General features: G+C 41.4%; 1 protein-coding gene across 1 annotated transcript in view; it reads right to left on the bottom strand.

Annotated features, from left to right (window-relative positions):
- The window catches only part of ENTREP1 (endosomal transmembrane epsin interactor 1), a 66,157-nt gene that overhangs the window by 28,706 nt on the left and 21,710 nt on the right, over nucleotides 1-15,741 (bottom strand). Inside the window, exon 3 of the mRNA XM_047767747.1 lies at nucleotides 1,924-2,034. Coding sequence (XP_047623703.1) covers nucleotides 1,924-2,034 — 111 coding nt within the window. The remainder of the gene's footprint in view (nucleotides 1-1,923; nucleotides 2,035-15,741) is intronic.

Below are 15,741 nucleotides of genomic sequence, written 5' to 3'. Positions count from 1 at the left end.
AGACTGCCATGGAAACAAGTTCCAAACAGATGAGATTTACTTGTAAAGAGTCCACTTCTTTTGCTTTGTGCCACATGGAGATATTTGTTATTGAGAAGTCCTCTTAAAAAGCTCAGAGATTGGAATGTTATGATAAGCAATGAGGTCCTACTGTACGGCATAGGGAACTATATCCAATATCTTGGGATTTAAAATGATGGAAGATAGTATGAGGAAAAGAATGTGTGTGTGTGTGTGTGTGTGTGTGTGTGTGTGTGTATGTGTATATGTATGTGTGTGTATACATATATATATATATATGACTGTGTCCTATGTTGTACAGCAGAAATTGGCACAACATTTAAAAAATACCTTAACAATAATAACAATAAAGCTCAGAGATGGTCAGAAACTCCACTTCTGGGCATATACTCCAGAGAATTGGCCCATTTCCATGGTGTATTATTTACAATAGCAAAGAGGTAGAAAGAACCCAAGTATCCTCCAATGGATAAAGGATAAACAAAACGTGTCCTCTGCATAAAATGGAATATTTATTATTCAGCCTTGAAAACGAAAGAAACTCTGACACATACTATAACATGTGTACATACTGAGGATGTTACATTAAGTGAAACAAGCAATTACAAAAAGACAAATACTCTATGATTCCACTTACACCAGGTCACCAGAACAGTCAAATCCACAGCATCGGAAAGTAGAAGGGAGGGAATTTCCAGTGTGGCTCAGCAGGTTAAGAACCCAACTAGTATCCATGAGGATGCAGATTCAGTCCCTGGCCTCGTTCAGTGGGTTAAGGATCCGACATTGCCATGAGCTGCAGTGTAGGTCACAGACGCAACTATGATCTGGCATAGCCTGGGAACTTCCATATGCCGCAGGTGCGGCCCTAAAAAGACTAAAAAAAAAAAAAATGAGAGGAAAGTAGAAGAGTGGCTGCCAGAGGCCAGGAGAGGAGGGAATGGGGAGTCATTGTTGAAAATGTATGGCGTCAGCTTTGCAAGATAAAAAGAGTTCTAGAGACTGGATGCACAACAATGTGAATGTACTTAACACTACTGAATGGTTAAGCTGGTAAATTTTATGCTACATGTATTTTACCAAAATTAAAATGTAGGGGGAAAAACTGAGATAGTACAAGTTCACAACCTCCTATCCATAATTCTTAAATACAAAAAGCTCTGGAAATCAAAAATTTTGATTACCGCCTGCTATCCCAGATTCCACTGGGGTGCTACAGAATGGGAGTTTCCATCGCGGCTCAGCAGAAACGAATCTGACTCATGAGGATGCACGTTCGATTCCTGGCCTTGGTGGGTTAAGGACCCGGCACTGCCATGAGCTGTGGTGTAGGTTGCAGACACAGCTCAGATCTGACATTGCTATGGCTGTGGTGCAGATCAGCAGCTATAGTTTGATCTGACCCCTAGCCTGGGAACCTCCATATGCCACAGATGTGGCCCTTAAAAGACAAAAAAAAAAAAAACCACCACCACCAACAGAAAAACCAGTATATGAGTCACACTTATCTTCTAAACACTGGAAAAACTGAATGCCAAAACACACCTGGTCTCCAAAGGTTTCAGATAAAGGACTGCTGACCTGAATTCTGATATTATTTTTTCCTCTTTAGATATGAGTAGATAGATATTGATTGTGGCCAACCGATCCATCTATTCACTAATGATGCATTATATTACTAGAGTTCTGAGGTTCTGCTGGCTGCTCTCTGCTTTGGATAAAAACAGATGAAGCTGACAACCTGAGTAAAATAATTAGGGGCAGTTCTTTGTTTTGTTTTCCTGCTTCCTTTTACCAACTTCAGGTTTCACTTTAGGATGTTGCCAGGTCCTCGGTGTTGCTAGCTAAATGCTGGCACCATGGAAAGTTGGGCAGGCCATGTGATCTTTCAGGACTGCTTACCAGATCACACCTGGGCACACTGGACACGAACTGGGCCCCTTGGCAGCCTAGGATAAATCCGGCTAAATTCAGGAGGACACACACCACAGAGAGCAGCACAAAGAGGTTGACCTGAAATGGCAAGAAAGACTCAGTTAATCCACAGCAACATGGATGGACCTAGAGATTACCATACTAAATGGAGCAAGCCAGGCAAAGACGAATATCATATGATACTGTTCTTATGTGGAATCTAAAAAAGTGACACCAATGAACTTATTTACAAAGAGATACAGACTTTGAAACAAACTTAGGGTTGCCAAAGGGAAAAGCAGGGAGGGATAAATTAGGAGCCTGGGATTAGCATATACACACTACTATATATAAAATAGATAAACAACAAGGACCTACTGTATAGCACAGGGAAACTATACTCAGTATTTTGTAATAGCCTATAAGAAAAACAAATCTGAAAAAGAATCTGTGTGTGTGTGTGTGTATAACTGAATCACTTTGCTATACACATGAAACTAACACAACATTATAAACCAACTGTACTTCGGTTTAAACATATGCATTTAGTGCCAAAAAACTGTGTCCAATGATGACCACGTCATGAAAAAAGAAAGCAGTTAGAAAAAGACAATGACTAAATTCAGAGACAGTTTGTCTGAATAAAAAATTCATTCTTTTTCTAGAGCAAATTTTTTTAAAAAGTCAGAACCATGTTTTTAATGACAAAACTCCTCTCCCCGCACTTTTTTGAATGTTTTTAAATGTTGCTAAGAAACACCATGGACTCTCGAGTCGTCTCAATTTCCAGTCCCTATTTTTCTTTCTCTTTGCAAATAAGGGAGTTCTGACTTTTAGTTGTCCACTACACCAAGCCATGACTATTTCTTCCTTGAGCCACTGTTATTTTTTCCACACTTTACAGGATGAGGGTAACTAGACAGATGGAGAATTCTAGAACATAAGTGGAACCAAAGAAAGTCAAGGAGCTCAGAGCCATTACCAGCCAGAAATCACAATATATCTGTGGGCATAAAGATGAGTCTTTTTTCAGTTCAGAAGAGTATTAATACTAAAGAAAAACTGTGCTATGATCTTTCATGTACTCCAAGGTTAGATATTACAAATACTACCCTAAATAATTAGGAATTGACAAAAATCAACCAAGAAGCCAGTGTTACTTAGTGCAAATTAGAGACTACAAAGGCTTTTCAATGTAACTCTGATTATTATCAAAGTCAAACCATACTACCAATATAAAGTTTGGAGCTAACAGAGTTCCCCCTGTGGCATAGCAGTTTAAGTGCCTGGTGCTGTCTCTGCGATGGCGATGGTGCAGGTTTGATCCCCAGCCTGGCACAGTGGGTTAAGGATCTGGTGTTGCTGCGGCTGTGCTATAGGTTGTAGCTGCAGCTTGGATTTGATCCCTGGCCCAGGGAACTTCCATAAGCCATAAGTTCAGCCAAAAAAAAAAAATATTGGAGCTAATGATTATCAGCATTAGAACCAAGCACCATTTCAGGTAGCTGATATGTCAGAATTGGCTGGTAAATGAGTTCCCAAATGAACTCTAATACAGAAAACTCATTCCTTATTGCTAGTATTCCAAGAAGCTTGGAAGCCTCTCCCCAAACCCAGGGTATAAATCAATATTTACTATCACAAGATGCCTCTTTTCTTAAGACAAATTCTTCCTCTCCAAGAGGAGTCTGGCTTGTGCTTCTCTCCTGTCCTCATTAATTTGTAAAAGGACTATGCACCCTGTTGTCAAATCTTGGGGAAAATACTAGTAGTGGCTACTGTGTTATTATTTCCCAGGCTAGATTCCTCCATGTCTGCAGGGCCTGCCTTGCATGGTGCCCCCTTGCAGGAGCCCCCTCTTGCACTGCATCATCCCTGATCATGCCAAAGCTTTATGGAAAATGAGAATGCATAACTGGCAAAGGGCTGGACATGGTCTTCTTACATGGGCTTCTTCCATGCCCTGGCAGTTGCTATTCAAAGAGACCTAATATATCTGAAATCTTTACACCAACAATGCAATTATTGTTACTATGAGGAAGTCTTGAATTTGCCTTTGGAAATTTTCTTTTTTTTAACCACACACCCATGCATGAGGAAGTTCCCAGGCCAGGGACTGAACATGTGCCACAGGAGCAACCTGAGCCACTGCTGTGACAATGCCAGATCCTTAACATGCTGTGCCACAAGGGAACTCCCTGAATATTTTCTTTTAGTGTAATATCAGATGCCTTGAAAATAAAACATGGTTGTGATACTTATGCCCACTAGCCTATCACTAAACTTCATAACTGAAAATTAGCATCATCATCATCTCTTTAGCGGAGATTTAGTAGATCCCAAATCTCCACTAAAATCTTAAATCCAGCTCATCAAAAGACACTGTTACCAAAAACAAGAGGCAAGCCCACAGACCTGGAGAAAACATTTCATACATATATTGAACAAGAAATCCATATCCAGAATATACAAACAACTCTTCAACTCAATAATAAAAGAACAAACTAATTTTAAAAACTGGGCAAAAGACTTGAAGAGAGTTCAAAAAAGACACAGGTATGGCCAATAAGCCCCTGAAAAGGTGCTCGATATCATTAGTTACCGTGAATGCAAATTAAAACCACACAGAGATAAAACTTCACATCAACTAGAATGGTTAAAATAGAGACTAACCACCAAGGGTTGGTGAGGATGAGGAGCACATGGACTCTCAGACATAGCTTGTCCAAGTATAAAATGGTGCCAACACTTTAGGGGAATATTTATCCATGTCCTAAAATTAAATATAAATTGCTCACGCAGAAAAATTCCAAGTAGTTTAAGGAGACACCCCATCCTCCCTACTCCTTGCATGTGGGCTGCACCAGGTGACTACTTCCTTCCAAAGACTACAGTATGAAGAGAAGAGCGGGAGTGACTTTCAGGGGCGAAATCTGACAAGCACGACACCATAAGGTTAACATTAGTGAGAAGTCATGATGATGTCCAGCATTCTTTTTTTTTTTTTGGTTTTTGTCTTTTTGCCTTTTCTAGGGCCGCTCCTGCGGCATATGGAGGTTCCCAGGCTAGGGGTCTAATCAGAGCTGTAGCCGCCGGCCTGAGCCAGAGCCACAGCAACACGGGATCCGAGTGGCATCTGCGACCTACACCACAGCTCATGGCAATGCCAGATCCTTAACCCACTGAGCAACGCCAGGGATCGAATCCACAACCTCATGGTTCCTAGTCGGATTCGTTAAGCACTGCGCCACAATGGGAACTCCGTGGCAAGCACTCTTGATATGCTCTGGTTAAAAATGAGACTTTGCGGTCTTCCTCCCCCACACCCATAATAACCTCAATCTAACTATGAGAAAACATCAGACAATCCCAACTGAGATACATTCTACAAAATATCGACCCTCCAGATCTTCTCTCTACTCTTCACTACCCTCCCCGCTTCTCAGGGCGACTGACCTGCAGGCAGCATCAATGGGGCTCCTTTGCCCTCCGGTCTGGTTGCGTTCAGCCAATGGGGAGCCTTGGCAGAAGATCCAAGGGAGGGAGGAGCGTCAGGCTGGGGTGGTTAGTCTCCCGGATCCTTCTCTGCAGACCCAGGCTGGCTGTGCCCCTCATGAAAGCCTCAGGTCCTCTCATGGGGTTATCTGTGCATGATCCCAATTTCAGTATTCTGACCCCCTCTTCTCTCGCCAGGGCCAGGGATGGTAACAGCTTCACTATTCCTTACACTCTGCACAAACCTTTATGAAAGGCCCTTAATTAACTCCTTGTCAGATGACAGTTTTATTCTGTCATCTGTGTTTTACCAAAACCTTGACTAAAACAACTTTTATATACATTTTTTCCTTATATTTAACCTATTTTACCCGCTCTTTTAAGCCTAGCTCCTATTAGTCTCACTTCAAATACATCATGACCTGCTCAATGAAGTGAACCCCATGGGTTACATTCCTGAATTTTACCGAAGCCAATTCATCACTGGGATGTACCATCAAGAAACAGAAAAGCCCAGAGTTGATGGAGAAATGTCTTTCGAAAACTTGTGCTTTAAACATGAAAGACAGCAGGACCCAAAAAGTAGAGAAGTTGCCTCTCCAGATCCTGGGGCTTTTAAGGATAAGATGCAAAATCCATCCATTTAAGGGCCAAAATCCAAAGAGCTGGTCCTCTCACAAGCACTGGCAACATGAGATGAGCTTGTTATGTTTTTGGTTTTATTGTTACTAATTTGAATCCTGAGTCTTTTCTGATACTCATTATTAACCAGGTAGCTTGACACAAAAGGTATGTTTTTGAATTGAGTATTTGGAATTCACCTTGACACTGATCTCTTGCAATTGTGCCCCCAGTTCATTTCAGGTCTCAATTAAGTGAGCCAATAAAAGAATGTCTAAGGAACCCGAAGCTATGCAAGAAGAAACATTACCTTCAATTTGCCTGCTGAAAGTTCCTCATAATCTCCATCATATAACATCATTAACTAATTATGCCTATCACAGCTTGGTATTGTTAAGTGTTGTTTTTGATACAAGATTTCATTCTCTAAATAGACTGACCTTTCCCTACTGCCTAAGGACTTGTATTTTGCTTCCCTACTGTTCCAAGCTCAAGAGGCATGTGAAAAGTCAATATGCATGTTTAAATAAATACATAGTTCCAGTAATTGTGTAAATGTTGTTTAAAAATGAATAAGTTTAAAAGAATGAATTGAACATAAGCATTTAGGTCTACTAATTCCCGAAAACCCATTAAAATGGCAGTAAAAGAAACTAAATTTTAAATGCAGAAATCCTTAAGGACCGAGTGAATAGGAAAACGGCAGTAAAATTTTAGATGTTAGAAAGCCAATGAGGGAGCATAAAGTGACTCAGTGGTCCTGAGAAAACTGAATCCTACAATAGAACTGAGAAAAGCCATAACAGCATTCATTCCTCAGAATCTCCAAAGGTTCAGAAATGCTGGCAGCAGATACTCCGAGAAAAGAAAGGTAGGCTAAAATTAGGACTGACTGAGAGTGTAAGAAGCAATTAGAAAGTGGAACAACCACTATGGAAAACTTTTGGCCGTTTCTAATAAACTTAAATATCTACCACCCTCTGACTCAGCAATTCACTTTTAGGTACATACATTAATATATATATATGTCCATTAAAAGACGTGTACAAGAGTGTTCACAGCAACTGGTTCACAATAGCCAAAAACTGAAAACAACCCAAATGTCTAAGAATAGGAGAATGGATGAACAAATTGCAGTGTACTCATAAATGAAATAAAACTGACTGCTAGGGTTTGAAAGTTTGTGTCCACTCCCGCCCAAATTCATAAATCGAAATCTTAACCCCAAAGGGTTGGCCTTAGGAGGTGGGGCCTCTGGGAGATTCTTAGGTCATGAAGACAGAGTCACTGAGGAAGCATAAATTGACTTAGTGGTCCTGAGAAAACTGAATCCTGCAACAGCAGGGAGGAAAGCTAAAACAACGGAATTTATTCCACATGAGTGGAATTAGTGAATTTGTGTATGTCTGTGTATATTCTTTTCTATTTAAATACCAAAAGCTCACCAAATTCCTTCCTTAGAAACTTCTCAAAAACTTTTAATCAAAAAATACTTCTACTGGAGTTCCCATTGTGGGATAACGGAAACAAATTTGACTAGGAACCATGAGGTTGTGGGTTCAATACCTGGCCTCGTTCAGTGGGTAAAGGATCCGGTGTTGCCATGAGCTGTGGTGTAGGTCACAGACACGGCTCAGATCTGGCGTTGCTGTGGCTGTGGTGTAGGCCGGTGGCTACAGCTCTGATTAGACCCCTAGCCTGGGAACCTCCATATGCCGCAGGTGAGGCCCTAGAAAGACAACAACAGCAACAAAAAAAAATACTACTGCCTCAGAATCCTTTTCTTTCACACCTTCATTTATCTTTTAATTTTCAAGAAAATATCACTGGTAGCCATTTAATCACGTCTTTTTTCCCCCTGCATGCAGTCTTTTGATACTGCTCAAAATAATGAAAATCAGAATATACTTTTTCCCAGTGGGGCACAAAAATCTGAACCAAGGAACCAAAAACAGAGATAGTCTTAAATAATACTGAGTGGATGAATGAATCAATCAATCAATGAACAAATGAAAGAAATTTGATTCTTACGATAAATACTGCATGGAGGTATCCTGCATCCTTACTAATATTCTGGACTATATAGAGACAGGCCCTGAAAGGCCAACACCACATTTACTATCAGTGCCTGCATGAATATGGCTACCATCTTTGGTCTTGGTGGGAATGAAGATCTCATCACTTTCTGGGAATGAAGATGGGAAGGGCTAAGACTCCTATCCCATCATTTCCTAGGAAGGAGTGGACGTGGTGGGTGAGTAGGTGGAAGAACAAAGCACCCAGTCCTTAGAATTCAGGTTACATTTTCCCAGAGAAACGAGAATATTTACGGGATCTGGTTGGGCATGCGACTGACATCCTAACACTGATGTTCTCAGAGCCAAGCAGTCCAAGCTCCAAACCACTGCTTACTCACTGGTTAATAAGATGAATGTCAAAGGATCCTGACAGTTAATGTAACCACTTATTTGACCCTTAACATTAAAGAATTTAATTCAGTTTGGATCTTCGTTTTAATACAAAGATCTAGAATCATGAACAAAGTTACCTGAACACAACACAATGACCCTGGGGGAAAAAACTGAAGACAAGACACCAAACTAAAACCTTTCTGGACTCACTGAGCAAAATGAATGTTCTAATGGAGCGCTCAGGACCATGGCAACCAACAAAACATAATAAATCACAGCGACTCACAAAGCCCAGCCTCTTGCTGCTTTAAGCCTGTTTCGGGAGCTCACACATGCACTGACTTGGTGTGCCAGTGCGCCTTTAATCCTCAGATCCCAAGAGAACCTGCTCCCGGGCTTCACTCCCTTGACATCCTTTCAACTTCTTCCAGAAGCCTGGCAGATATATTACCAATGTTCAGACTGGCTCTCCCTGCCAACAAGCCAAACACAAGCCTGTTGCTGTGAACAGAACCAGCTGTCTCTCTTTCCTCTCAGAGATGTTGAAGTGTCAGATTTACTCATATCATGGCTGTCCCAGACTTTCTTTTAATAAAATATTTAAAATATAATAACACTGATTTCGAATGCCTTTTTCAACAGGAGTGAAAGGCTTCTTCCTCTCTCCATCAGAGTAAGACACAAATTTTCATCAGTTTGGGAACCAGCTTCCACATAAGCTAAAAGCACTGATAACCAAGAGTTGCAAATTCCATGAAAATATACAAACTTCAAGGTCCTTTCGAGGCTTCCAGTTCTTGAAAGGAAATTCTGCCTTACCTGGGGTCCTGCCCTTGTTCTCCTACAGAGGCCCCATCTCCCAGGGCTCCCTTTCAGCACATCGCCCCTCATTTCCCAGGAAAATGACTTTCTTCATGACCCAAGCAATCAGGTGTGGCAGGGATGGGGGTGTCCCAATCACGTGTCTGGCTCCATAATTCTCTGATACCACTTAGGCAGCTCTGCCACCCTAAATTAACATGTTCTCATTAGGAAGGTGGCAAAGGACCAGGAGCAAAACATCCTACTGAGAGTCTCAAAAGAAATAATCAGAGGATGACAAGACACATGAGATCTGCTCTTGAAACAGGGTAAAAGGGTCAGGAACATGCTCTGCTATGCCTCTCGGGAATAAGGTGGCAAAAGTAAATTTGGATGTGAAGGTAAGAAAGGCAGCGGAAAGTTGTATTTTTATTTTTTGTCTTTTTAGGGGCCGTGACCTGCGGCATATGTTAAGTTCCCAGGCTAGGGGTCAAATTGGAGCTAGAGCTGCTGGCCTACACCACAGCCACAACAACGTGGGATCCCAGCCACATCTGAGACCCACACAGCAGCCAACAGCAAGGCGAGATCCCCAATCCACTGAGTGAGGTCAGGGATTGAACCCACATCCTCATGGACACCAGTCAGGCTCATAACCCACTGAACCACAACAGGAACTCCGGCGGCAGAAAGGTTTAAACAAAACTGTAGGTCATGGAGTTCCCACTGCGGTGCAATGGGATTGGTGGCATCTTGGAGCACTGCGACCCAGGTTCGATCCCTGGCCCCGGACAGTGGGTTAAGGATCCAGTGTTGCCACAGCTGCAGCTTAGATCAAAACTGCTGCTGGGATCTGATCCCTGGCCTGGGAACTCCATATGATATGAGGTGGCCAAAAAAGAAAAAACAGAACAAAAAAAAAACCCTGCAGGTCTATGATTCCTGAGACTCCATCTCCTTCTCCATTATTCTTTTCTTTCATCTGTGCTTCTCTAATTTTCATTCTTTCCCTACTTCTAGCCCCTATTTTAACTGTCTTGGCTTCCCAAGGTTCAGCAAGTTAGAGAGTCAGGTCTTATGACTCCCCAGCAATGAAAATCACAGCTCTAGAAAAGCCATCCAGAGTCAGTGGTCCAGAAAGGCGGTTGCCCATCAAGTCCTTCCCTCTCTGTACTTCATAGACTGTTCCTCACATCAAGAAATTAAGTCTAATACCTACAATGGAATATTATTCAGCCTTAAAAAGGAAGTACTGACACCTCTACTGGCAGGAATGAACCTTGAAAGCATTAAGTCAGATATAAAAGGACACATATTTGATGATTATGATACATGAGGTATGAGATACCTAGAGTCACCAAGTTCACAGAGACAGAAAGCAGAGTGGTAATTACCAAGAGAGAATGAGCGGTTATGGTCGGACATTCTGTTGGGGATGATGAAAAGGTCTGGAAATGGATAGCAGTGATAGCTGCACAGCATTGTGAAAGTATGTAATGCCATTGAACTGTATCCTTTCAAATGGTTAAAATCATCAAGTTTTAATTATGCATATTTTAGCACAATTTTTAAGAATTGGGAAAAAAATAGGAAAAGAAGTGGAGGCTAACTCCCAATTTTCCTCCCCTTGATTCTAAGCTGGCTTCGGGAAGTTGCTGGACCAACAGAATGCAGCCGGCGTGTCGTTCTGAGACATCCAGGCTAAGAAGCCTGGGCCACCTGGGTCTCTTGGAACACTCATCACAGTCACTCCCTCCCATAACCCAGTCACCATTCAGGGTGGCTGTTACCTCAAGAGGTCACTTGTTCATGCTCTAGTCAACAGCCCTGGCTGAGCTTCCAGTCATGTCAGTGTAAATACATACTGAAATATTTAAGGAGGAAATGTTGTGAGGGCTGGGATTTATGTTAAACCAACCCAGTGGTAAAGGAGAAGAGAAATGGTTAGGAGGGTAGATGAAACACACTTGAACATGTGTCATTGATTATTATAACTGGGCAATGAGTACGAGGGAGGTGGTTGTATTTCTCTCAAATTAGAAGTATATGTGAAAATTTCCATTTCAAAAGAAGAAGGAAGAGGAGGAGTAGGAGAGAATGGAAGAGTTGGAGAGGAATGAGGAGGAGAAGAGAGATGGGGGGGTAGCGAAGATAAAGAAATCAACTGGATTCATTTCTTCACAAAGTCAACTCCTGGAAGAAAAGAAGTGGCAGGAAAAGCATGCTAGAATACAAAAAAGACTGAAGAGACAGAATAGTCAAATGAAATAACTGAACCTTGACTGGGTCCTGGATTTAAAAAACAAACAAAAAAACAACGCACAGGATTACACAAGGGTACTCCCTTTGGATGATACAGAAATGTGCACAGATGATACTTCAGTTGAAAAGGTTTTTATTAATAAAAATTATACAACATTTTGGAATAATTGGGAAAATTGAGATATGGGTTGAATATTAGATGGCAGTATGAAATTACAGATCATTTTCTTAGTTATGATCATGTTATTTTGGTAAGGTAGAAGAATGTCTTACTTTTAGGAGGTGTCTCCTAAAACATACAGAGGTGAAATACCATGAAGTCTGAGACTGTGAGATCATTCTATGTAAAATATGTATGTATAAACTTAGCAAATAAGGCAAAAAAGACCATTAAAAGCTACTGAATCCAAGTGGAGGCTATATGAGAATACAGTGTGTTATTTCCTCAACTTTTCTGTACATTTGAGAATTTTCATAACAAACATTTAAAAAATATGTTGAGGCTTTTGCAGGTATAAAAGTTACAAGAAGTAGAAGAATGTGCCCACCTCCTATTACCAATGAACTTCTTTCTAAAAGAGCTGAGTAGTCTGCCTGGCGATACAGGGGTCTGGGTGTAATACTCACTCTAAGTCAAGCCTTTTTTCTTGGCATAACAGGATCATCTGCTTCACTTAAGCACATCTTAAAATAAAAGTCTATCCATCACAAAGGCCCACAGAGCTGCACAGAGCTCCCAGGAAGCCCTACTACACTTAACAGACAAGCCTGCTGTGCAAAGAGACACGCACAAGCAAGGGTAGTGCTTAAGAGCAGGGACTCGAGAAAGACCACCTGAAAATGCATCCCAAGTCTGTCACTTCAAGCTATACTATCTTGGGCAAATTACCTAACCTCTTTGTGCCTTGATTCTCTCAGAATGAAGATACGAATAACATCTTATAGGCTAGTAGGTAAATACATGCATTTCACATGTTTATTATTATTATCCCAACTTATTACAAACATTACAATATTACAATTATTACCAACCTAGTTCTTCAGTTATAACTATAATAAATAATAAAGGATCAAAGGACATTCAAAAAACTTAAACAACACAAAAAAAGAAGGACCAAGATGTCAACCATAACTACTGACCCCCATGGAGAAAACATAGATTACTCATAGAACAGAAAAGAAAAAGACAATGAATAAAAAGTGTAAAACTTTGAAAAGTTAAGAAACAAAGATGCTCATTTCAAGAGGGCCAACATCTGATTATTAGATATTCTAGAAAGATAGAGCAGAGCAAATGGAGGGAAGGAATAATCAAAGAACCAGTAGAGAAAATTGCTTGGTGTGGAAGAAAGACACAAGTCTTCAAATTTAAAAAACTCAAATTACTCAAAGGTAAAAACAATCAAAAAGTATCATGTAAAACAAAGACCTACAACTAAAGTAGACAAAAGGAGCTCCTGTCGTGGCTTAGCGGTTAACGAACCTGACTAGTATCCATGAGGATGCAGGTTCAATCCCTGGCCTTGATTAGTGGGTTAAGGAAACAGCATTGCTGTGAGCTGTGGTACAGGCTGCAGACACGGCTTAGATCCTGCTCCTGCGTTGCTGTGGCTGTGGCGTAGGCCAGCGGCTACAGCTCTGATTCGACCCCTAGCCTAGGAACCTCCATATGCTGTGAGTGCAGCCCTAAAAAGACAAAAAAATAATAAAGTAGACAACATGCAAGATGGGCAATGTAAAGCAGAGAGAGGGAAATCCTAGGAAAGAGCAAAAAAAGAAATGCTAGGGAAAAAAGACATGATAACAGAAGTGAAAACTATCTTCAATGGGGTTCAATCCAGGGCTTCGCTCAGTGGGTTAAGGATCCGGCATTGCCGTGAGCTGTGGTGTAGGTCACAGATGTGGCTTGGATCTGGCATTGCTGTAGCTGTGGCATAGGCCAGCAGCTGCAGCTCTGATTCGACCCCTATCCTAGGAATTTCCATATGCTACAGGTGCGGTCCTAAAAAGAAAAAAAAAAAAAAGTGTTGGCAAAGATGTAGAGAAACTGAAACGTGTATTGCTGATTGGAATGTAAAATGACACTGCAGCCTTGGAAAACCACTCTTCAAAACGTTAAACATGGAGTTACCATATGACTCAGCAATTACACCCCCAAGCATACAGCCAGGAGAAATGAAAACATGCCCAAAAAAAACTTGAATATTAATGTTCACAGCAGCATTATTCACAGTAGACAGAACAGTGGAAATGTCTATCACTGATGACTAGATAAATAAACTGTGATATATCCATCAATGGAATATTACTCAGCAATAAAAAGGGAAAAAAGAACTTATACATGCTACAACAGCAGGACTCCTTAAAAATACTGTGCTAAAAAAAATGCTAAGTGAAAGAAGTCAATTACAAAGGATCATATACTATATGATTCTATTATTTGAAATATCCAGAAGTGGCAAATTCATAGAGACGGTACAATTAGTGGTTTCCTAGGGCTGGGAATACTGAGAGGAAATGAGGAGTGACTTTTTAGGGATACAGGGTTTCTTTTTTTGGCAATGTGAAAATGGTCTACGATTGGTGGTAGTGATGTTTGCACATATCTGTGAACATGCTAACAACCACTGAGCTGTACAGTTATTTTTTTTTTAGGCCCACACCCACAGCATATGGAGGTTCCCAGGCTAGGGGTCAAAATGGAACTTTAGACTCCGGCCTACACCACAGCCATGGCAACGCCAAATCCTTAACCCACTGAGTGAGGCAGGGATAAAACCCGCAGCTTCATGGATACTAGTCAGATTTGTTAACCGCTGAGCCACAACAGGAACTCCTGAACTGTACAGTTTAAACGGTGAATGTTATGGTATGTCAATTATATCTCTATAAAATTTTTTAAAAATACAAGAGGGAGTTCCCTGGTGGCCTACCAGTTAAAGATCCCATGTTGTCACTGCTGTGGCTCAGGTTCGATCCCTGACTTGGAAACTTCTGCATGCTGCAGGGGTGGCCAAATATATATATATAGTACATTGAACAAACTTCAAACAATAAAGAGATTTTTTAAAAAATATAAGATGCTAGATGATTCTCTGAGATTAGGTACCTTTTTTTGTCAACAGAGAAAAAGAGTCCTTTAGAAACTCTAGGAAAAATGTAAATCTATATATCAGAGTCCAAAGCTGAAGTAAACTAAGACATGATACTGAGCAAATGATAGAGAATAAAGGAGCATAACAGATTTGAGTTGGCTGCTTGAAACTGTTCACCTTTGAGTGACACGGGATTACATTTCCTTTTCTCTAGATCCAGCCATTCTTCCTGGTGCCACAGAGAATAACCAGCTGATCCCTTGAACAGGCAGGACTCATGTGCATCAACAGAAAAAGCACTTTGGTTTTCCCCCCAATATTGTTCACGCCCACGTGGTAGGGCTACTTCTTCCTGAACCCTAGAGGAAATTCAAGGCTAGGGCTATGACTTTCCTGGTCCATAACAGACACAAAAAGGCCCCCAGTCACTTCAAGTCACAAAAAAGTCCCATTATGGTCATTAAAATGTCCAGACCTGTGTCCTAGTCAAAACTTGAGAATGCATTTAAATTTCAGCTTCTTTCCTTCTCATCAGGCAGGGAGCAAACTAGCCTGCAGTGAGAAAGGCAAGGGAGTGATAACAATGGTATTTCTCTGCTTCTTTGTGTCCATTTCTCCTTCTAAAGCCTGCCAGCCACAGCTCTGATATTCTGGAGAGGAGGGAGTAAGGGGGAGGCCAGACCAAATGGGTAAACAAGGTGAGAGGCAGGGAGACTTCCCTTGACTGTTCATAACTGGCCTCTGCAAGTATTTATAGGAGACTCTCCTGAATGGGGCTTCCATTGGCTCCTCTGAGATACCTTATTTTTTGAACCTGCAGTTCCCTTAATGTAGGCATCCAGCAGTGCAGGTCCAGCCTCCCTCTGCTGTGGTCTCTTCACTCCTCTACGAGCCCCCTAGGGCAGGATATAACTTCACCTCAGGCCTGCTCTCTCTTGCAGGGTCCACCCATCTAGTCGGCTAGAAGTATGCTTCTTGCGGTTGGTCTGTGAAAGGACATTTATTTCCCAACTGCAGTCTTTAACTCTCAGGCCACAAGGTACTCCAACCAGTTCTTTAAATTCCCTAGGCAGAAGCCCGACACCAGTCTGGTCAACTGGTCAACCACCATGGGACCCATA

The sequence above is a fragment of the Phacochoerus africanus genome, chromosome 2, assembly GCF_016906955.1.
Source record: "Phacochoerus africanus isolate WHEZ1 chromosome 2, ROS_Pafr_v1, whole genome shotgun sequence".
NCBI lineage: Eukaryota > Metazoa > Chordata > Mammalia > Artiodactyla > Suidae > Phacochoerus > Phacochoerus africanus.
The sequence above is the reverse complement of the archived record's forward strand: the minus strand, read 5'-3'. Positions and strand labels throughout refer to the sequence as shown.